The sequence below is a fragment of the Glandiceps talaboti genome, chromosome 10, assembly GCF_964340395.1.
Source record: "Glandiceps talaboti chromosome 10, keGlaTala1.1, whole genome shotgun sequence".
NCBI classification, from domain to species: Eukaryota; Metazoa; Hemichordata; class Enteropneusta; family Spengelidae; genus Glandiceps; species Glandiceps talaboti.
Genome location: NC_135558.1, coordinates 16,657,215 through 16,680,770, shown reverse-complemented (window position 1 = coordinate 16,680,770; position 23,556 = coordinate 16,657,215). Strand labels below are relative to the sequence as shown.

Here is a 23,556-nt window from a genome sequence, read left to right as displayed (position 1 = left end):
GTACCCTTTTTTAAGAAAAATAAAAAGACGACAGTTTTGATATGTACGTTTCTTCTGGTGTCTCGAATGTGATGAGATTGTGTGTGTGTGTGTGTGTGTGTGTGACGCGCGCGCGCGTGTGTGTATGTTGATGCAAGTAACATACTCTAGACACCCCTTTCGTTCCAACGTTGTAAAACCACCATACAAAATTTGCGGCAAATCTGAAACATCATGAGAACTCATTGTTGCGTGAGATTCATCAGGGGAAAAATCGACTCCTTTATGAACAGACACTAAGTCATGTGTCGACATCATACACCAACCACCTGTGCCAATGCAAATAATAGTACCACTCCTCTTGTATTTACCAGTACGCAATGCAACAGGGCAGATAGCTGAAAACCGTCATATGTAATGGTTCCAGAACGACCTCTCATATTTTATTACATCCAACATCAATACTTATTAATTTACAACTTTAAAGATTATTTTAATTTTTTGTATATACATGCGTACATATAAATTCAAAATTCATATAATGTGTGACATAGTCCAAAATCCCTCTACCAATAGTTTGTCCTCCTTTGGTACATTAGCAAAAATTGAAAACATATAAAAATGACAACTGTGTCGATCACCTTGGAACGTTTAATTCGGGTTATGGAATTTGGGAAAATTTCAATTCTGAATCCTCAATATGAAGAGAAGTTGACATAGTGTTCCTCTTCCATATGGAAAATACTCGAGAGCTAATGGTTTTGTACTACTCGTCAAGCGACTCGTAGTGACAATGGCCCTTAGGTCACTCGTAATAATACTTTTCATAGCCGAACGAAGAAAAACGTCGGTGAATGATATCTAATTTTCACATAGGGTATAAAACAGGATTAACGTATTGTTTGAAGGGGTTTCTGTATGTGACTTTTTTGAACAAACTTTATGACACTTACTATTTACTGTTTCAGTGAATTAGTTTGGTTTCAGCAACTTCTAGGCTAATACTGTGATTTTTATCGGGCGGCTGATTCTCTGCTGGTATTACAACTGTTGTTGCAGCTTGTTGCACCTATTGCAGAACTTCTGCCACTGATATCCGATGTTTAATACTAACGTTGGTGTAGCACTGATGTTACCGTTTTTACCACGTCCAGACAAATTCTCCTTGCTTGTCTTTGTAGCTACCGTACTTTTTCTATAAGTATACGTCGTAACGATTGCACCAATCGCTAACACGCACGTCGCGGCTAGTCCGTGGTCACGGTGATGATCGCCGAAAGGCTTAAAAATCATCAACATTTTCAGTGAAGACCCTTATTAAGTCTAAAAGTGAAAGTTAGACAGAACGATTCTTCGTTGTGTACACTTCTGCAATCCCGAAAGTAAAGCGTCTGTGTTTAGCTTTATGGGTAACAGGAGCGCCACCAACGACGAATAGTTCAGTACAACAATATGTGGAAGCATGTAGACGTTGGAAGTCAGATTGTTTACTGTATTGCTACTTCCGCTACTTAAGTAGCGTTGAGAAGAAAACCCTAGTTTTCATTTTACACAAACAAATCACATAGCTCCTCAATGACAATCACAATCTACAAATAAATTAAAACTATGAACTGTACCAAAATGCTTGCCATTGACTGATCCCGGTCACAGTCAGCTGGTCTTCCATCTGATGTCTCGGACAGCATAATTGTCTTGGGCCAGAACATCCGCGGGGACTCAGCAGAGTGAAAACTAAGATTTGCCGAGCATTTTGATGCAGTACAAAGTTTTTAATTTATTTGTAACTGACCTCAAGCACATAAAATCCTTTATCACAAAATTTAAATCGCTATTTAGTATAGTTTGGATAATTATGCTTTCGATAATTTAGATTTTAACCTGTATAAATGTTGCAATCTCATCGAGCTCTATCTTATAATTGTTCAACCACTGTCCACCGAACTGTTGTCTTCCACGGAGTTCATCTTTCCACGTACCATATGGAAGATAGATATCCCGACTTCTCCTGTCTTTGTCTAAAATGGGGGCAACAAGTAAATCATTACCGACCAAAAACTCTGAATCTATAGTCAAGGCAACCTCGTCATCTGGAGCAATCCACCACAGTGGTCGAATTATTGGTGCCCCTGAAAAATATGAAGTTGTAAATCGCATTCATTAGGCGGTACACACGAGTCCATGGTCATCAAGAAATCAATAAGAGAGAACATTCGCATACATGTATATGCGTATAGTGTTAATCAGCTTACAAGCTGCTGATGTAGAATGCGGCTAGATTCTTTTTTTTCCTTCGATCGTATATTAATATTGCCGTTTTTTTATTTTTATTTTCAAATCATCTTTCTGCAGTGGGAATGATCGCGTAGGAACAAGGCGATCACTCCCAGAATGACACAGATGAAAATACACGAAGGATCGAACTAAACGTAAAGAAAGGAATCGAGCCGTACTCTAGTTTTTACTTCAGATTGGCATCGGATTGGTATGGTATTTTTTCTGTTCACTGTATAGACGTTCCACGCTACGGTACCCTTTGTTACCTCACGACAAACTGGAAATTGACAGGGAAAACCCACATACGTAAGATCGGGTGATCCGAGTTGTATTTTTTTTGTGGTGTTGATGTTGATTAAGATACAAAAAGGACTTCATCAATAATGTTCAAATGGTTTCATTCACTGTGTAGGATTCTCAACAAAACTTAATTACATGAATCAACAGCTGTGCAATAGAATACCAGAGTGTTCCAGTATTTCTACGACTAACAGCCATATTCATCTAGAATCTGGGAACTGAGCTCGAGGCCATGACTTGACCTATCCAAGGTCAATAAATAGCATAGAAATACTGTAAATATCCACCGAAGGACGTGGCTATTCCTTGATAATGTCAAAATACAAATCGGATAAGAATTTAACATCATCATCATCATCATCATCATCATCATCATCATCATCATCATCATCATCATTATCATCATCAACAACAACAACAACAGCAACAACAACAACAACAACAACAACAACAACAACAACAACAACAACATGCAAAGTATAAAATTGTTTCCAATACTATGAAATAAAATAAAATATAACAGTTTTTGACATACCAGTTCTTGTCGCCTCCTTGGCTGCTCGCAAAACAATAGGTGTCACAACATCTTCATGAACCTGTACCATCTTCAATGCTATGTTTACGACCTGTTCATCATACTGCCATGGTGGAATGGAGAATTGCATAGCTGGGAGGTACGCGTTTAATTGCATCCATCTTATGAATAGTTCTTTTTCTGGAAGAACAGTTTTAAGAAAGTTATCAGGATCGTAGGCATTTCCGCCTATCATATCGGGGAGATTAAACGGATATCCTATAATACCCATAACTAAAGCCGTGGGAATCACCGTCTTCAAGCCGTTGTCATACCCCCATGTAGAATCTTTATCAAACATCCTTTGGAACACAGCATACTCTTGCGTTTGATAGCCAGCACGTACTTCGACAAGTCCTCCAAGCTTCGCAACGCATTTGACATAGTCAATGGTGTATTCACCGGGGTCATTCATTTTTCTGTACGTACTATATGAACTTGGGAGAAAGTCAAGTTCACCAGCATCTAACTTGTACGAATCTAAACCTGTCTTTTTCCTGAGTTTATTTAACCGGCTTATAAACCATCCACAAGCTGCTGGGTTCGTGAAATCTATAATGCCACCGATACCTTGCCACCAACGGGTTAACGCAGGCACGACTTTCTTATCATCTTGAATCAGATACTTTTTGCTCAGTCCTTCTTGAAAAGCAGCGGAGTCTAGATTAGCGAAAGGTGCTATCCAAGCTGTAACACGAAATCCCATAGAATGCAAAGCCGATATCATGCCCTTTGCGTCTGGAAACTTTTCGGAGGTAAACTCATAATCACCATAGGTTGGTGTCCACATATCATCAATCTCAAGTTGACTGTTTGAGAAACCACGTGATTTAATTTCATGTGCAAAGTTCAGTACCTTGCTTTGGTTTACGTCTGTTTTATATCTAGCCCACGTTGACCATACTGGCGAACGAAACATTCTTTCGTCTGGTATACCCGTTGGTTTCTTGAAGTGTTTTTCCATTAGAAAGTTATAGATGGTTTTTACGTTGTTTCCGACGCAGACGGTGTATCTTAACACAGGGGGAGTTGGGTCAGTTCGTCCGATTGCGTAAAGTGAATTTTTGTACTGAGCTTTGAGGCATAGTTTTCCATCGTTATTGGAATTTATACTTGAATGTAAAGGTACGCTACCATCCACAAGAATGCCTATACCCTTTGAACCCACCCATAAGCGTTCAAGAAAACCCCCGTAAGTTGCTATCTTCGTGTCTGGAAATTCGATGAAACCTGAGCTCAAATAGGGCTGCATCGGTACACTGGCTTTCTCGATAGGCCAGTACTGGTGTATGAGTCCCGCCCCACCATACCAACGGTTACCATTTAGATTAAAACAATCCTCGGGTGAGATATTGTCAGTGAACGGACTCCATTCTATGCTGTAGCAGTCAATATCTATGGACGCTCTGTGCAACACGCTCCATTTGGCAATGCCTTCAAACTCAATACACTGGCTGGCGTTTGAGTTGTGTTCGCAGCTTCGCCCATTTGTCAAATTTGAATTAATTCCAAACTCGCCCCTTAAAATGTCTTTTCCTGCAGAGTTTATTAAGCTGAAGGAGTTGGTACGAAGGTCGCTGTGTAGACGACCAACATCAACGAAGTCGATTGTTTCTCGAGAAACATGATTTATTTTCGCCACTAAAAGCTTGTCTAACACGAAGTAGCCAAGTACAGCAGCTGCGCCAAGGACCAAAATTGACGTTTTCAACATTGTTTTACTGCATTTCGGGAATATTATCAAGTCAGAATTTTTCCAATACACATTTGACACTATTGCTGCAGTAGTAGCAAAGAAACAATCGACAGCTACGAACATGAAGCATAACACACCCACCTTGCAAACCCTGGGATTTACAGGCCCCCTATGTTCTTTGAAATTATATCGTTTACGCGAAGTCAATTTTACGTAAATAATACGCAAATGAGAACACTGTGAACTTGTTCAGTATTGTTGTTAACATAGTGGTCAGTGGAATATTGAGCTAGAAAGTCCATAGACCCCCAATCAGTCCGCAAACCGTATTTTTTACCAGTGGCGGGTAGATTTCCAATTGTAAAATTAATCACTAACCTGAAAGGTCTAGCATTTGCACTTTAACCCGGAAGAGAAGGGACATAGACGTCGACATTGACGAGCGACACATCAAACTTTGTATACATTCAAATTTAAGTCGATCGCGTGACCGATTGCATTGTCAACGAGCGTATTTTTCTGAATTCTCTTCATACAGCATACTGGCCCAACAAGGCACAGGTTAGTGAGCTGAAGTCCTTATCCCCCCGCCGGCGGGGGGGGGGGGGCTTTCCCTTATGTGCCGCCCTTTAGGGTGCGTTTTCTAACCATTTGGTCTAAAATGGGACCTGGTTTTTTTTTCGAGGTCAAGAGTCTAAAAATGAAACGGGGTCCACTTTGCATTATGTTCGATTTTGCTTGGTCTAAAATGTTATCCATTGTCCATTACCAATTCATAACTGTCAAAATGTTGCCTCCTGAGGAAAAAATAATGTATTTAGTAAGTTAGGTCTAAACTTTCATCTTTTAAAAACCTATTAATGGTCTATAATGGGTATTGATTTTTGGTTAAAGTTGGTCTAAAACGGGGCCTTGGGTACCGCCCCCCCCCCCCCCCCCCCGGACTCCTTACCTCATTCGTTAGCTGCAATAATTGAAGTATTTGCTGTGATTTTAAGGGTTTTTTCTTCTAATTGTGTGTGGGTTTTTTTGTCCCAAGGCCACTGTTTGACTGGAAGCAAATGCTGCAATTCCTGTAATGTTAACACAAATAGAAGAAAAAAACTCTCAAAATCACAGCAAACACTACAATTTATTGCAGCTACTCCTTCATGTAGTCATGTTTGTAGGGTATCTTAGCATCAACTGATACACATACACATGTAACTAGCTTGAATACCTACGCAATCGCTCTATGCAGTTATATTTTGTCCGGGTTGAGGCAAGATGATCTTACAGCCCTTGCCTTCAACATTTGCCGTGCTTGATTTTGAGAGATTAACATGTCGTATGTGTGTATAATAAGTAAATAGTGAACCTAGATCACTGTAAATGCCAGACCAGAATTCCTCTTGTCTCTGAATTGTCGTTATGATCCAGCTTCGTCAGCTGTCAATGCCAACACAGAGTGGTGGCAAACTCATACATTTATAGTCCTACAGGGGGAGAAGGAGTCCAGCATTTGATTCTGACATTGTCCCTAGAGAGAAGGAAAGGGACATAGTCAGAATCGAGTCATGAGTCTGCAAGCAAGACTAAATGGTATTGGACTAACTTCGCTAATGCCAACGAGCTCACCAGTGTGCATGCATATAAGTAATCTCATAAATAACACCATGGCAGTGGTTGACTGCAAAGTTGCAGACCTTATCAAAGAATATTATATGTATGTATGTATGTATGTATGTATGTATGTATGTATGTATGTATGTATGTGTGTGTGTGTGTGTGTGTGTGTGTGTGTGTGTGTGTGTGTGTGTGTGTGTGTATGTATGTGTGTGTGTATGTGTGTGTGTGTGTGTGTGTGTGTGTGTTTAGTATATCTACATGTATTTTAACTTATTTTATATTTTGTATTCTGTTTATTTGGATATCCTTAGGCTGAGTGGTCAAACTACTCATTTTTCCAAGCACACTAGACTAGTAATTCATCACTACATATATATTTAATTCTTGGAATATCTGGCAAAGAAAAGGTAGTTTTGAGTTCATAGAAGTTGAATTTGAGTGCTGTGTCAGTTGATATTTAGATAATTCATGATTATGCCACTCATCGTAAATATGGTGGCTAGCTTGCATGAAGTGTTGGCATGAAAACTAACAGATTAACATATGTTCCCATGGAAACAAACACTGCCACATCAATTGTAAAAAAAATGTATATACATTGAGAATTTCTTTCAATACTAACTGTGGGTGTGTTGCAGTTTTATTATGGTCTTTTTAAATATATACAACCTTGACTAATGTATTATGTGTGAACAAAATGTGCGACACTTCAGTTTCCAGCCTTCAGTTTACTAAGATAGACCCAAACTACAGTATAAATCTATTATTCTTCAATGTGGTAGTGTGTACATAAGTGGGTGATAGCCGTTCTTCTATTGATCTAATAACCCTGTGATCAACATATAGTGTAAACATTGGAAGTCCCAAAACAGCACTGTTAGTTGATGGAACTCTAAATAAACTAGTTTTCATAGATGCTGCCCTACTGAGACAATAATTACACCAATATCCATTCAACAGCTTATTATTGTTGTATCGACATGTTGGGACAATAGTTTTAGTTTCTGTCTATTTTAGGAAATTGAAGGCTCAATTACAGTAGACGGTTGACAGTCGTTCGTGCCTTTTTTGCTACGTTCCATCTAAAACTAAAGTCGTTGCCTTGCTGTGATCCAGAACAATACTATAACTGCATACAGCAACAGTGAGTACCAACTTTGTTTTAGATAAAACGTAGCAGAAAAGGCACGAACAACTGTCGAAAGTCTAGATTACCAGGACAATAGTACAGACATATTTCAACCAAAATTCCACTCATGTTTCTAATGTCAGTACAAGTCATAAAAATGATTTACAGATGCCATATTAATACAAACATGAAAACATATGTTGAGTTTGATGTATGTGTTTTGTTTGAAAAGTTCTTTTTATGAAATATTGTTTGTCCCTGTATAGTAGCTGCACTTGCAGCAGTGCATGTATTGATGCATATCTTTTAATAGACTTACTTAAACCCATTTTGACAATCCATCCATAGTCAGAGTTAATGTTGATGGAGGTAAGTAGACCACATATACCCCGGCTCTTCGGCATAATAAAAAAATTGTGTGGTTCTGGTTACACTTAATTTTAGAATAGGTGGGTAAGTAGATTTTTTGTTTTATTTTATTTTATTATTTTTTCTGCGTGAGTAGCTATTTCAGGTTTTCCATTGTTTTCCAAATGGTCTCTGTGTTGTTTACTTCTCTCTATCAGCTGCACAGCCATTACAGATTGGAAGAACAGTTTTAGAGTGTCTTTTTCAGTTGTTGGCAGTTTCAGCATCTATTATTTCTCGTGAGACTTCACAATTTTTGCGATTTTATTATTTTTTTCTCAAATACAAATGTACATAAAAAAAGTTCAGGGTTGGCAGTGAATAGCTAGATGGGGTCAGGTAACCAGAACCAAACAATTATTTTTTTACACCCTCTGGGGCTTTGCTGGAGCTGCACACTATTTCTATCAAGATGGCATAATGTATACAAAACTGTGTAGTTTTTAAGGTTTACAGTTGTTAATTTCAGGTTTTCAAGTGTATTATGATAGGAAAAAACCTAGATATAAATGAAATTTGGGATACAGAATATATCACTTATTTGTCCACATTTATCAATACCTTAGGCTTTATGACACCTGCCTTTCACCTGTCTCCAGGGGTAGTATGAAACAAAGTAATATTTCTGTCTTTCTACAGTCTCCTAGGTGAGATATCAGCTTGGGTAAATTAAGTCAAAGGTAAAAATTTGTCTCCGATTAAGCACCAGTTATCCAATTCCACTGCTTGAAGACAAGACCGTTACGGAGTAACGCTTGGTTTGCATGCAGTCAAAATAGTATCAAAATGGCCATATATTAAAATACCCTCATATCTGAATTATGCTGTGGGTTAACTATTTTTGGTCTGTGTAACTAACTTCTTTATCATTTTCCTATTTTCGTTTCCTATTCAGGGTGATGTTAAGTAGAACTCCAGCTGTTAGACACTTAGTGAAAAGAGCACTTACCCGTGTTGTGTATCCTTGCACCACAGATTTATCACACGCTTTGAGCACATCCTCAGTAAGTACTTTTTTTGAGAGATAATTATATGAAAATAAATCTTTCATGGTCTGCAACTTTTAAGTATTTTCATTTTTGTTTCCAAATGAAAGGTTTCTTATATTTTACCTTCCGCCAGTCGTTTGTGCCTTTTCTGCTACTTTTCATCTACAACAAAGTTGTCGCCTCATTCTGTAGCACTGAATATTAATGCATACTGATAGGAAACTGTGAGTGCCATAGGCACTCGCTGTGATGTTGCTAAATAATCAGTACATGGTTATAGTATTGCTCTGGATCGGAGCGAGGTGACGACTTTAGTTTTTAGATAAAACGTAGCAAAAAAGGCACGAACGACTGTCGACAGTCTAGTAGTTACTGGCAAACCCCCCATCATATTAGCTGCTGTGATACTGTATTCTCATACTTAATGAATATAATGACATCATTTTATTCTTATATATTAGTATCACAGTTGTTTATACTGTAGGAGTTTTGCCAGTGGTTGTTGGTTTTTTAGACAAGTTAAAGTGAATGGTAAAATATAAGTAACCTTTTATTTGGAAACAAAATTGGCCAAAAATACTAAGGAGTTACTGACCTTATTCCTTGAGTACCATTGGTTGGCTCTCTCCTTGGACAAGTCATCAATTGATTCTTTTTATCAATGTCATGTTTTCTTAAAATTTAGTCAGTGACAAATACCACTATCACTGACTGGCAAATCTGTGAAATTCTCTCTGAGGTCTGAAGGCTGAGATATGTTTCTCTGCACCTCCACTTTACATGATCATGGCTACATGAATAGTTGTAAAAACTATACTCGATCAGGTTTAATAGCCATGGTTTTATGTAAAGTATTTTGTATTACTAACCAAAGTAAAAACTCTAAACTCAGCCTGTGCCCCTTTATAAATAGATGTACTTTTGTTATCCATAAAGCAAGGAACTTCATGTTTAACACCAGGTAAAACATCAAAATAGATATTGACAAGACAAATGTACAAATACAATATTACATAAAGCTGTAGGTCTACACTGATTTAAAATGTATGACATTGTAATTGCATTTTTGAGAAAAAACTATCAAATAGTTAGGCAAAAAAGACGAAGAATTGTTTCTGCTCAGCATGTGTATCACTTAAATACCCTCTTGTCGGTCTTTTTTTTTTCTTGTTTGTCCAGCTCATGCAGTTTGCAGGTCCGGGGGAAACACAAAAAAATAACCCTCCCTACGTCAGTGAAGACAACTGTAGAGCCAATCATGAACAAGCAAATGACATCTGCCCCACATACACACTTGCTCTAAAGTACTAAATAAAAAAGAACAGTAACTGTCATGCAGGTGACAATTGTTGAGAATAAATTAAAAAAAAAAAAAAAATTTTAGATAAATTGTTCTGACAAGAAACAATTCTTTTTTTTTTTGCCTTCTGTTACTCAGCATAATTTCACTTAAAATCTTCATGTAGAAACAATCACAAAGGCTGTCCATGTACAGTCATTCTCAATATATCTCTGATTGCAGGTCACAATGTCCAAGAAACACGGTCCCGCAAACAGAATTCAGGGTCTTGACAAAAATGTCTGGTAAGTTGAAGTACGCTTATGAAGTGCAGTAGAAATACCCGAGTACCCAAACTGGAACTCATGAACTCATGCACATGGGGTTCTGTTTTCGTTACATAAATTTATCTGAAACAGCAAATTTCCTTAAAAAATAATACTGTAAAATCATGTTCTTTCATGACTGCAACAAATGATCATACTCTCATTAGCATATCCTTTGCATGCTGGTATACAATAACATTTTCGGTATTACACTGTAGTGCAAATACCACTAGTAGGTGTGAGTACCTGTGTAAGCAATCTCTAGTATGTATGCAATGATGTGGTTTATGCATTAGAACATATAAGATTCCAAATGTTAAAAGTATAATAATTTCGATAAAAACGTTAATGCAAACCTACATGCCATACCAAGCTTGGTGTAGCATACTGAAAGTACAGGAATACAATCCTTCAAGTTAATTACAGGTTACTTGATCAGACCACCCACAATTACAAATGTAGATACATTGCACTTCATAGTAACAGATTGTAGTTGATAGTACAATGCTGATGCTAGCTGTGTGATGAGCCAGGGCCTAAAGTTTAACAAATGGATTGATAAACAGAAATTAAAATGCTCAATTGGGAGTAAAAAAATAACTTTATTCTATGGTTCTAACAATCCTTCAACATGCTGATAATTAACTATTTGTGTACATACAAAGTTAATATATGCAAAAAACAACAACAATTACTTTCGCCGTATAAAAAAATGAAAATTTGAATTCTTTAATGATAAGGAGAAAAGTGGCACACAATGGGCCATCCTCTAATGATGTTTGTTCATAAGACCACATGCAGAACTGCTGTTATGAATTATGAAGTATGGAAATATAAAATGCATGTAGTGGATTGTGCAATGCTGATGTTACATTGTTATATGACCTGGTTTTTCAGGGTGGAGTTTGTAGGCTTGTCTTTAGAGTATAAACCTGTCAATCTTGGTCAGGTAAGTTTATGAAGATGAATTTCCAAAGTATTGTTTAGATAGTGAATAATACTTTAATATTAGTACCTTGCATTAAATTGAATGAAGTCATATACCCTACCCTCCCGTCCTCCCCTCTCTTCTTGTGTTGTGTTGTGTTCTGTTGTGCTGTGCTGTGCTGTGCTGTGCTGTGTTGTGCTGTGTTGTGTTGTGTTGTGTTGTGTTGTGTTGCATTGCATTGTATTGCCTTGCGTTGCATTGTGTTGCGTTGTGTTGTGTTGCATTGCATTGCATTGCGTTGCGTTGCATTGTGTTGCATTGTGTTGTGTTGCATTGCATTGCATTGCATTGCGTTGCGTTGCATTGTGTTGTGTTCTCTTCTTTTCATTTACTTTCCATTTAATTTCCATTCGACTTGTTTTCACTGAAGTCAAGTCCAGTGCATCCAATCTCATTAAATTCCATTTTACTGATACACAGTGATGTACCCAACAAGTTTGATAGATGTTCTCACATCAGTTCATTTCTCTCTTCAGGGTTTTCCTGACTTTGCTGCACCACCTCATGTAGTTGATGCCCTAGCTAAAACAGTAACCAGTCCAAATATCATGATGCATCAGTACACTAGGGGATTTGTAAGTTGACAAATATATCAATTACTAGCTTTGATGACATGTGACATGCAAAGTAAATACCATAATTAGACTATATGTTAATTAAAACAACAACAGTCCAAACATTATGTTACATTGGTATACAAAAGGATTTGTAAGTTAATAAGTATTTGAAATCTATTATGAATATATGATTATTAATATATGATATGAAAATTAATATAAGAAAATTAGTATATGTAAATTAATATATATGTAAATTAACATGTAAATTAAATTATATGTAAGTATAAAGGATATGTAAAGTAGTACATGTAAATTAATAAAGGATATGTTAATCAACATATGATATTTAAATTAATATATGGTATGTAAATAAATAAAGGAAATGTAAACTGACATATCATGTAAATTTAAATTTAACATTACCTAGATGATGATTACTATAAAGAGGATAAGATGGTGGAGGAAGGTAAATTGTGGTCTGAAGTAAATATGATTGTGATAATCTGTTACTCAGTGACATGATTGGTTACATCTCATATATCATAATTAATGACACATCATAGAATGGCAGTTTCCATCATCAGATCCTATTATATATACTAGATTCCTCTTTGAAATGAAGACCAAGTTAAGAAAAAATTTGAATGGCAACATCCATTCATAAAATTTGATCTCAATTTATAAAAACTAGTTATATTATTTAGTTTCCCAAGGTATTTCTTTACATGTATATTTAGGATACAAGACTTTACATGTATATAGTTATGGCAAGATATTTTCTGGTCCTTGAAATTAACTCTGTTAGCATGTTATTTGAAATTTTTAATAAGATAAATGTTAGTAATCAAATCAAATCAAGTCGAGTTTCATTTATTTCTGTGTCATACTTTTCAGGATCACCCCAAAATGCAATTTATTTAATGCCTTGTACTCCAACTGGAGTAACTATTTATTTTTTAAATTGTTTTCATTTTGGTCAAGTGTCTGGTTAGATTGTAAAATACATTGTCTTTTTCAACCCTATCAGGCTTCTAAGACACTGAGTGATAGCTGCTAGTGTGGCACAAATGTCACAGACTATAGTTTTTTTTTCATTTCTTTTTTCTTGGTCATATATTTGCAGGGTCATCCCAGATTGATACAAGCCTTGTCCAAGCTGTACAGTCAGTTAATAGGGCAAGACATCAACCCTAATACCGACATTCTGTGTACCGTTGGAGCTTACGATTCACTCTTCTGTTGCTTCATGGGATTGATTAATGAGGGGGATGAGGTAGGTTGCTAGGCAACACAAGACTACATAAGGACTTTAAAGCTAATTTATGTTCTTCATAGTTACCATGGTAATAATATGGTAATAATATGTCAGCCCTAAAGACTGTAGTTTGCCATGATTTATGGTAATTCAAAGATAAATTGTAATATTGCTTTCATAGGATGTTAACATATTGGGCTAAATATGGGCTGTGTATACAATGAGATTCTCACACACGGAGTAATATATCAGAACCCCAAGATGTACGAGTGCAAGTGTGGCATACTCGGGGCATTTGCACAAGTGCTTGCAGTACATGTATACTGTGTGGCTATATACTTTCACACAAGCATATTGAATGAACATGCAGCAGAAAACACTGCAAGCATCATGTAAATGCCCCTGAGTACCCACACTGGCACTCAAAGGACGTGGATCTCTGTTATTATTACATATGTTTATCGGAAACAGCAAATTTCATAAAGATCATACTGTGCAATCACACACTTTTGGGTGCAACAAACAATTGTCACGTCATTTGCATATCTTTTGCATGCAGGTGTGCAATAATACTGCACTTCAGTGCAAATACCCCTAGTATAGTATACACATGCACCAGTGCAATTAAGCTCTATACAGATGTAGTAATTCACAATTTTGACTTGCCTTAATATACCATAGACCCTCCACCCACGTGGGGGGGGGGGGGGGGGGGGGTCTATGAATATACCAATGCAGTTTTTGCCATTGTATCAGATAGGGACTTCAGGGATAGTCACTGTAAAGTGAAGAACTGGCAAAAACGTGCTTAATCAGCTTGCGATTTTACTCTCATATTTTGGCATATTGAGCCCTCAATAAAAATTTCAATTACAAAAAATTAATATACATTTCCTTATCATATAGACATTCTTCACTAGGGATGAAATAGAATTAGTGCAAGCCCAATATGGGCATTTGCTTAAAGAGATTTTCTGTGTTACCATCAGATTATACCATCCAATGTAGAAATTCATTTATTAAATGATCATGAAATGACAAGGGAACTTGAAATTCGGTTATAAACGTGAGCTATTATGTAAACTGCTATATATAAAGCAGTCGTAAAACTGTTGTATCAAACCATTGAATGTAATTCAAGTCTCTGTAATTCCAACATTCTGTATCAAAAGTTATTAATCCAAATCATTTAAGTTACTTCCCCTCTTTGTAACATTGTCCTGCTTGTCTATCATTTTTATTGTGTATTTTTCATTTCATACAGTGACTATAATCGAAATTTTCAAATTCAAATTTCTCATTTGCAGGTTATCATTATTGAACCGTATTTTGATTGTTATGAACCAATGACTAGGATGGCTGGTGGAGTACCTGTATTCATCCCTATGAGGCCTGTAAGAGTTGTTTCATTATCTCATTCATTATATTCAAACCTATAGTGATTCAAAGCTAGGACTCGATTTACTCAACATTCTCAAAAGCTAAAATCATAATTCATTCAACTGATTACTGTTTTCTGGATCATTCTTTATTCAGTTGTTTACTCCAGTATTTGATTCCCACGTCATGGAATATTAGAATCTTCATAACAAACAGTATGATTTGTTTGTTTGTATTCATATATAAAAAGTTATGGTTTGTTCTACAACTCCAGTCTAGATGCTATCCATGGCATCGAATTTCTTCATACATCTAGCTCAATTAGGAGTTGAGATGAAATTTCAAATTCAACTGAAGCTACCCACACAGTCAATAACATCATGTCTTTGTTAATCAATCTTTGAATTCTGCACAATAATAAGTTAGTGTTTCCAGGAGTGGGGGTGGGATGGGGGGTGGGGGGGGGGGCAGTTACATAGTGTCCAAATATGGTATATTTGTCAGCTCAGGATGCTACTTATACACCGTTTACATCATTCTAACAGCTGGAGGTTAACTCATTTGCATGAACAACTGTTGGTTCATGATTTCTCATTGTGTGAGATGGAATTGAAGAGAGACCTTGAGATTCAAAACCTAGGTTCAAAACCATGCATAGCCTCTAGACTACTATTACTGCTATTTTACAATGTCTTCTAATATTGGACATTGTATAATTTAAATCATTTTTGTTACAGAAACATGACAATGTCACTTCCACAAAGGATTTTGTCTTGGATCCTGAGGAGCTTGCAAGTAAATTTACAAGTAAAACTAAAGCATTAATTATAAATAATCCTAACAATCCTCTGGGAAAGGTAAATAATCATACATTTTCTCAAGACTTCATTACATGAATAAATAAATAAATAAATAAATGAATAAAGTTATGCATTGTATGCATGTTTTTGATGAGATTGTCGATTTTAGCTGTGGATCTTTTTAACTCAATGGAGTTTTTAAGGCCAAAAAAGAAGGCTAGATGCATACTATAGTGTGTATGTATGTATGTATGTATGTATGTATGTATGTATGTACATGTATGTATGTATGTATGTATGTATGTATATTTGCATGTGTCTGTCTGTCTGTGTCTATGTATGTATGTATGTATGTATGTATGTATGTTTGTGTGTGTGTGTGTGTGTGTGCAAATGACCTACTCAGAAGCCACTATACTGTCTGCTAATGATATGTCTAGTGCTGATGTCATTCAAAACACAATACCATAGGCAAATGTGATAAAAACAACAAAATTTAGAAAGTATTGCAAAAAAGATAATCTAAGAATGGAAATCAATGAGACTGCAGTCAAGTTTAGGTGTAATGTTAATGATCCCGTGTACATCCTGTGTATAAAAAACTTCTATTGGAATTAATTGATGTAGTGATTGCTTCACTGCCATTGACATTTTTATGATGCATACCAGTACTGTATGAATGTAAAAGGAACCACTTTTTTATACTTTCTTTTTTTCTACAGGTCTTTCAACGATCTGAATTAGAAATGGTCGCTGATCTATGTAAAAAGCATGATGTAATATGCATAAGTGATGAAGTGTATGAATGGTTGGTATATGATGACTTGAAGCATATCAGAATTGGTAAGTTAAGGGACCCATTTTTAATTTATTAGAAAGTTAAGGGATCAATCATTTGACAATAAAAGTATTTTGATTGGTTGATGAAGTTTTCGTTGAATCTGCAATACAAAATTCATGTAATATTTAGATTAGTGTTTTTAAAATTATTTTTAATTGGTGAATGAAAATAAACAGTAAGCACTTGGGGAAAAGAGAATGATATTCAGTAATTTATTAAATCTGGTTGAAAAATGTAAGGGAAACTAAAATTAAGAATTTCACCTTTTTCTTCTGTGTAGCTTCTCTTCCTGGAATGTGGGATCGTACAATCACTATTGGCAGTGCTGGTAAAACCTTCAGTGTAACTGGATGGAAGGTGAGTGGACTTTTTCAGCAAGTTCTTACATAAACATTGAAATCAATATTAGCCCAACTGAACAAATTTTGAATGCATTTTCAGCACATAGTGCTATAGGCATGGTGAAATGTGTATGTGTGTGTGTGTGTGTGTGTGTGTGTGTGTGTAAATGACGTAAAATCAAGAACCCTCAGACCAATTGCCTTGGTATTTGATGGGGACATTACTTGGGGCATGTAGATGAGAAATTGTTCAAATTAAAATGATCACATCAGAGATGTGTGTTGTGTATCAAAAACATGATTCATGGTGTGAGAAAATGCTTTGACTCACCCTAGAAATGAAAGGTTATTATTTTATTGATGTCATGAAATCATTTTAAATCTTTTATGGGCTACTTCACACCTCATTATCAATGACATCAAAATTAGCCTCTGTTTGTATGATATGATATGATATGATATGATAATATATGATAATATATGATATTATGGTATGATATGATATAAAAATCTTTATAAAGGGTATGCAAAGATATTGTTATGTTAGTTTGTTCTTAAACATCATAAACCAATTTCAAATTTTGTCACCTTTTTCACTCAGCTTGGTTGGTCTATTGGTCCAGCGCATTTGATCAAGCCACTGATGACTGTCCATCAAAACAGTTTGTACACCATAGCAACACCCCTGCAGGTGAGTTTATACATTCATGATTTCTCACTTCAGGTCCTCATTTTCATTCAGCAAAGACAATAAGGAATTTTACGCCTCATTGCAGATTTCACGAGATACGCAAAAATGCCTAGCATCAACAGTTGCCAAACGTGTGATCGCAGTCAAGCATTTGATGTGGCCATGTGCAATGATGTTGAGAAGAGCAGTGTTGCTAAGCATTTGATACTTTCAACTTAACCACCCTCAAATGTGTGGTTGCTATGGATGCAATGGCTCATGCAAGAACTTTTGAAATCTGTTGTGAGATGAAAAATGGCTTATTCTAGCAATCGCCTAGCCAGTTGATGTGGTTGGTCACCATAAGTGGATGACCACCTGCTCCATATCCACAATGATATTGGAAGTAATTGCCCCTCACCATAATTTTCAATCCGTTGTCATTGTGTACACTGGTCTAATCCTGATGAAGATTATCTGTGTGTAATTAAAATATCGGTAGATGAAAGAGAGGTTATTTGGAACAGACTCTCTTCATTCTATCAATTTTGACTAATAAAAGTAGAAACAAAATATATAACAGGACCGTATCACCAAACATGCTGTTCCCAAGTTCCAAATCATTCAAACTTGTGTGGAACTAGCACTGAAATTGCTAACGACATTCATTCAATATTTTCATTGCAGCCCAGCTTCTGTAACTAAAGTGGTATTTTTCATTATAGTTAACCCTTACTTTTAACTTTTTTGGGAGTTATTGAAGTTTTTGAAGTGTGTATCAGCTGTTGATCAAACCTTATCAGCATGTCTTACAATGTTAAATTTGGTGACTTACGAATTAACTGTTTTATCTAATTCTTGACTATTTACATATGGTCATCAAGCAAGTGTACACCTTGCCAACAGTAACTATGATGTATTTAAATGATCAGCATAAATTAATCATTTAGAGTAACGAATTAGTGTATTTTATTTTCAAAAATAAATTTAGAAATAGAAGTTATAGTTACTTGGGATATAATATTCCAAGTATTTCTTTTTGTAGGAGGCTGCTGCTATTGGTTTTGAGACAGAGATTGAACGTCTTGACAAACCAGATTCTTACTTCAAGGAGCTTGCATCAATGCTTGAAGGAAAGAGAGCAAGAATGGCAAAAATGCTGTCAGAAGTTGGTTTGGTTCCCTTTATGCCAGAGGGAGGCTACTTTATGATGGCAGACACATCCAGTGTTGGTAAGTTTGTAGTATAAAAGGACTATGTTTAAATCGTGGGTCATGCTATCTTATAAGTAGAGCTATGAGGATTACAAATTGCTCTTTTTGTCTAGAACTTTTTCAAAGGCTCTGTCAAACAACAATTTTGCACTGCTACATCATAACCCTTATCTAAAATAGGCCTTTAAAGAAAGAATGCATGCATCCAAGGGATTAATGAAAGTGGCTGTATGGATGAGAATTGGGGTATTTATTTTGGATTTATAATTTATAAAACAACTTTAGTATGTTTTTCTACTTGAAAAAAACCCAATGTGAAATGACAAATGCCAAGTCCTTGTTTTGTAACTTAATAGATTACAAAACATTAAAAAATGTGTAAAATGTTTATTGTTGTACGCACAATTCAACAAAGTTTTTACACTTTTTTGCATCTTTTTGTAATTTATTGACACATACAAACAAGAACTTCGTATATGTTATTTCACATTGTTTTTTTCAAGTAGACAAACATAGAAAAGTTTTTTATGAATTAAAAATCCCAAATAAATAATCCACATGGCTACTTTCATAAAACTATCTTAATTGAATTTATCAACTGTAAGCTTCCTCCAGGTCCCTGTGAAACGGTGAAAGGAAATCTGTGGTTTCACTGTCTGTTTTCTGCAAAATTGATTCTCTTTTGTTATTGAAATTGATTCTCTTTTGTTCTTTGAGTTATCACAGTATTTGGCAAATATTTTGGATTCTTCAATGACTTAAATTTAAGATAATTTTAACCAGTATTTGAAAAATATTTCCCCTGTTGATCCCTGATATTCTTTCTTGGTTTGAACTTAGATGGGTATAGGAGTATTGTGGAACAAGTTAACAACATAAACTTACAACTTTTATTCCCAAGATGATAGGACATGTACATGTGACCATATTTAAAGTTCTCCTTTTTTACCGACGGGAAAATGAAACATGTTAATGTGAAATATCCTAGATTCAAGATTCTTGAAATTTCTAAAAAATAATTTTCTTTCAGAAATTGACTTGGATGATCCAGAGGTAGGAGATGGAGGGAAAGATTACAAGTTGGCCAGATGGCTCATCAAGAATAAAGTATGAACATGATTTGATATTGTTTTATATTCATGTATATTAGATAATATCACTTTGGCTACAAAGCAGTTTACATGATATTTTATTAAAAACATGTAAATGAAATGTACACCAGTCATATATGGTATAGTTAGTTTCAGACTGGCATATTCTTATAAGAGGGAGCCTGACCCACTCCATTTACCATATGATAATTTTAAAATAGTGCTTACCTAAATTGCTTCAAGAAATATGCAATTGTTGCTCTTGTGCAGACCTGTGTGGCATGTTGATTCTTTTATACTTGTTGCACCTGGGAGCAAACCATACTTGCACCCTCTGTGAGTGTATAACATCACAAAACAACCTGTGCCTTGCCAGATTCCCATATATACAAGTTTACAACTAGGTTGAATTATACACCTCGGGATTGCTGGTTGCATAGGATCAGTTCTATATTATATTGTCTTTGCCTGTAATGATGTTTATTTTTATTCAGGGAATTGGTGCTATTCCACCCAGTGCATTTTATAGCAAGGAACATAAACATTTAGGAGAGAACTACATCAGGTTTTGTTTCATCAAGGTAAGTTGTTTGTATTCTGTATTGTCAAATGATAATTGGGGCATTGATGTGTAGAAACATGAAATAATATTTATGCTGAAATATGAAATATTTCATGTAAAAAGAATAAGTAGATTTTATTCTCCAATATTCCCCATTGTTTATCCAAGGAAAATACGAGTGACCTAAGGGGCTTTGTCACTAAGAGTCACAAGATGAGTAGTGACAAAACCCTTAGGTCAGAAGTATTTTACAACAGAATGGAGAAAAATATTGGAATGTAACATAATTATACCAGCACCAGTAATATCAAAGAAATATCAGGAAAAATAATGAGAATTTTGAATCTTTTGACTCATATTTTGAACACAGCAGAACCAGTGACGTAGACACACATCGTCATGACATAGGCGCGTTGTCATGATGTAGAACAGCCATGGTATAAATTCCATATATTTTGGTTCAACTTAGCTTATGCATGGTATGATTACGAGTTAATACATTGTTGGGGAATATTTTATGTGTGTTCTAAAAGATATATGCCACCATAGCTAATATCCATGTGTTTTTATTTTTCCTCAGGAGGACAGTACTTTAGACAAAGCCGAGAAAATCATCAAGGAATGGAAAAAGTCCATGGATGATGCTAAGAAGTGAATTGAAAATTAGAATACTTGCCCATTGTGAAATTTGCCACATACCGTAACTATAATGTATGAAATACACTAACAAAGAGTACTCAGATTGTTTTATTAAGGACGTTGGTATGTGCTAAAACAGATATCCATCCCATCTTCTGTATATTATAGTTTCAGTAGATGTAACTTGGATATACAGTGCAGCGTTCATATTAAAGTGACCATATGAATTATAACAGCTGATTTTTCCGGTTCCAAGATGCATCGTGCGAGATAACCTCGCTTATGTTATATTTAGTCTTGTTTTGTCTTTTAGTAACTTTGAAATAATATTTTTACCAAGAAATGATGGAAACATATGTTGATCGCTTTGATTATGAGTGATTTTATAGAACAAAGACTAAACACCATCAATGATAGAGAGAGAGATTTTACGGGTGAACCCAGGGTAAGGTCAGGTGACAATCATCCCCCTGAGTAGCGTGTGCAAACTCCTCAGTGCATACACAATACATGGCATTGTATGGAGAGATGCACAATGTATCTGGGAACTGGTAACAGGTCTGTTATGTGTACTTTGATCTGTAACACAGTTTTTAAAATCATACATGTTTAGAGTGAATGTGAGTGCTGAATGAAGAAAGAAGAATAGAAATCAAATTAAGAATACGAATGTGTAACATTTCAACTATTATACCATGCACGAGTCACAGGTTCAACAAAAAATATGGAATATATTCTCTGGTCGTTCTACATCACGACAATGCGTGTCTACATCACTGGTTCTGCTGTGTTTGAAATATGAGTCAAAACATTCAAAATGGCCATTACTTTCCCTGCTTTTTGTTTTCATATTACTGGTGATGGTATAATTATATTATTCCCCTATATTTTTCTTCATTCAGCCAGAAAATGCTTGTGACCTATGTGTTGTCACTACTCGTAATGACAAGGCCCCTTAGATCATTCATATTTTCCTTGGCTGAACGAAGAAAAATATTAGGGAATAACATATCTAATAATACACATTATACAGAATACAATTACTACCAAACTAGAGAGACTATAGCATATCATTTAGGTGACAAAATGTTTATTTTGTCTGACATAAGGCATTTTGTGAATGAATCACATAAAATAAATAAAATACAGACATTGATAGCACTCAAGCATATAAAAATTAAATCAGCATCACTGTTATATGAAACAGGGAAAATTCCAACTTTAAATAGTTTATTTGTGTTGACGGTGAGATAAAATGTTATATTTTATGTACATGTACACTATCAGTGTCTGTACTTTGTGTAATTTTAACAAAAAACATGCATGGTGCTGCCTTATTGAAACACTAATATTTCTTGTCATATTTTATTACCAACAAAAAATTGTTGTGCGAGATGTCAAATATACATAGCCACCTACTTGAAACGCTATAGTCTCTCTGGTGTGGTAGTGTCGCAATCTCTTGTTGTCGCCATATTTTGTGACTAACAATCGACTTTTAGGCTTTCATTAGTAGCTCAGACAATGGAGGTATTATCACTGTGGGGTTATACTTCCATGCTCAGACTAACTGATACAGATATGTACGTGGATAGGTATAGAAATAGGGTTTGGTGTGTGTTGATTGGGATCATTATTGCCTTAACATTTTTGTACTTCTAGTTTTCCGCATAAAGGAACAAAATGTGTGCCTTGAACATTAAAATATTGTGTTCTCAATATTGAATATACAAAATTAAATGTCTTGAAACCACCTACTATGTGAATGATGTATTTGTAAATTAAAACTATGTACTGTATACTAAAAATTCAGAGAACAGTGGATCTAATATTGACTTATTAGGCACTTGTAATTGGCCACCATCCTCATGTATTACCATACTTATATCAAAGGTTTATATGTATACGACCCAGTCACTTAGGTTTAGCAGAGCTGTAAGTGATAATTTCAAATTCAAAATACATTCCCGTGCCTCTGACTGCATCTCCCTTGTCTTGGAGTGGAGAGCGACTTGAGATAGTAACACTAAGAGAAGTCTTTAGGCTGTTACTGAACACAGATCTCGACCATAAAGTAACTGGCAAGTCTTTGATATGTATACGAAAAACCTTATTGGATTATAACAGCTTATCATGCCTTATGAAAGATGTTGCCAAATAGCTATGACCTAAAGACACTCATTTTCAAATACCTTCATGAGTTTTTAATAAAGGCTGTTGTTTGACCGAAAGGCCAACATTCCAGGGAATTGACTGAGACGATCAATCAATGTTTGTGTTTTGGTAAAGTTGCATCGCATCCCAGAAGTCGAGTCAGATCATAGAGTTTGACCAGTGCAAATTTATATAGTTGTAGTCTACATACCAAATCGAGAACTCGGTTGGTTCAAGTCTAGAGTATATTAGCCGGTTTGAATCTAACTCCAACCTAAGCTGGTTTTAAACTTGTAGAGCTTAGTCTAAAGCTTTGCTATAATTCAAGTCTAGAGAACTCGACTAGTTCATGAAGGTCCCAATTGCTTCACTCATACCTCCATGACTACTAGCCTCCAGCTCATTCGAGTCTATAGCTCAGTAAGTTTTAAGTCCACAGCTCAGCTACTCTCAATCTAGTCCCCAAACCCCAACCTTTATAAATCTAGAGCTCCAC

At 35.7% G+C, this 23,556-nt stretch overlaps 2 protein-coding genes across 3 annotated transcripts; one reads left to right on the top strand and one right to left on the bottom strand.

Annotated features, from left to right (window-relative positions):
- Positions 1 to 1,848: 1,848 nt before the first annotated feature.
- On the bottom strand, positions 1,849 to 4,844 carry LOC144440672 (myogenesis-regulating glycosidase-like). Its single transcript, XM_078130057.1, has 2 exons — positions 3,092 to 4,844; positions 1,849 to 2,108 (listed from the first exon to the last, which is right to left on the bottom strand). The coding sequence occupies exons 1-2, from the start codon at positions 4,842 to 4,844 to the stop codon at positions 1,849 to 1,851; spliced, it is 2,013 nt and encodes a 670-aa protein (XP_077986183.1).
- Positions 4,845 to 5,243: 399 nt separating this feature from the next.
- Positions 5,244 to 23,146, top strand: LOC144440869 (kynurenine aminotransferase-like). 2 transcript variants are annotated; one of them, XM_078130303.1, is made up of 15 exons: positions 5,244 to 5,387; positions 8,867 to 8,975; positions 10,483 to 10,544; positions 11,463 to 11,514; positions 12,030 to 12,128; positions 13,237 to 13,386; positions 14,676 to 14,762; positions 15,486 to 15,605; positions 16,271 to 16,391; positions 16,670 to 16,746; positions 17,332 to 17,421; positions 18,446 to 18,632; positions 19,645 to 19,721; positions 20,200 to 20,286; positions 20,848 to 23,146. In XM_078130303.1, the coding sequence occupies exons 2-15, from the start codon at positions 8,871 to 8,873 to the stop codon at positions 20,920 to 20,922; spliced, it is 1,389 nt and encodes a 462-aa protein (XP_077986429.1). In that variant the 5' UTR covers positions 5,244 to 5,387; positions 8,867 to 8,870; the 3' UTR covers positions 20,923 to 23,146. The 2 variants fall into 2 exon arrangements, with proteins under 2 accessions (XP_077986429.1, XP_077986430.1); XM_078130304.1 differs by lacking the exon at positions 5,244 to 5,387 and adding an exon at positions 6,774 to 6,841.
- Positions 23,147 to 23,556: the final 410 nt, after the last annotated feature.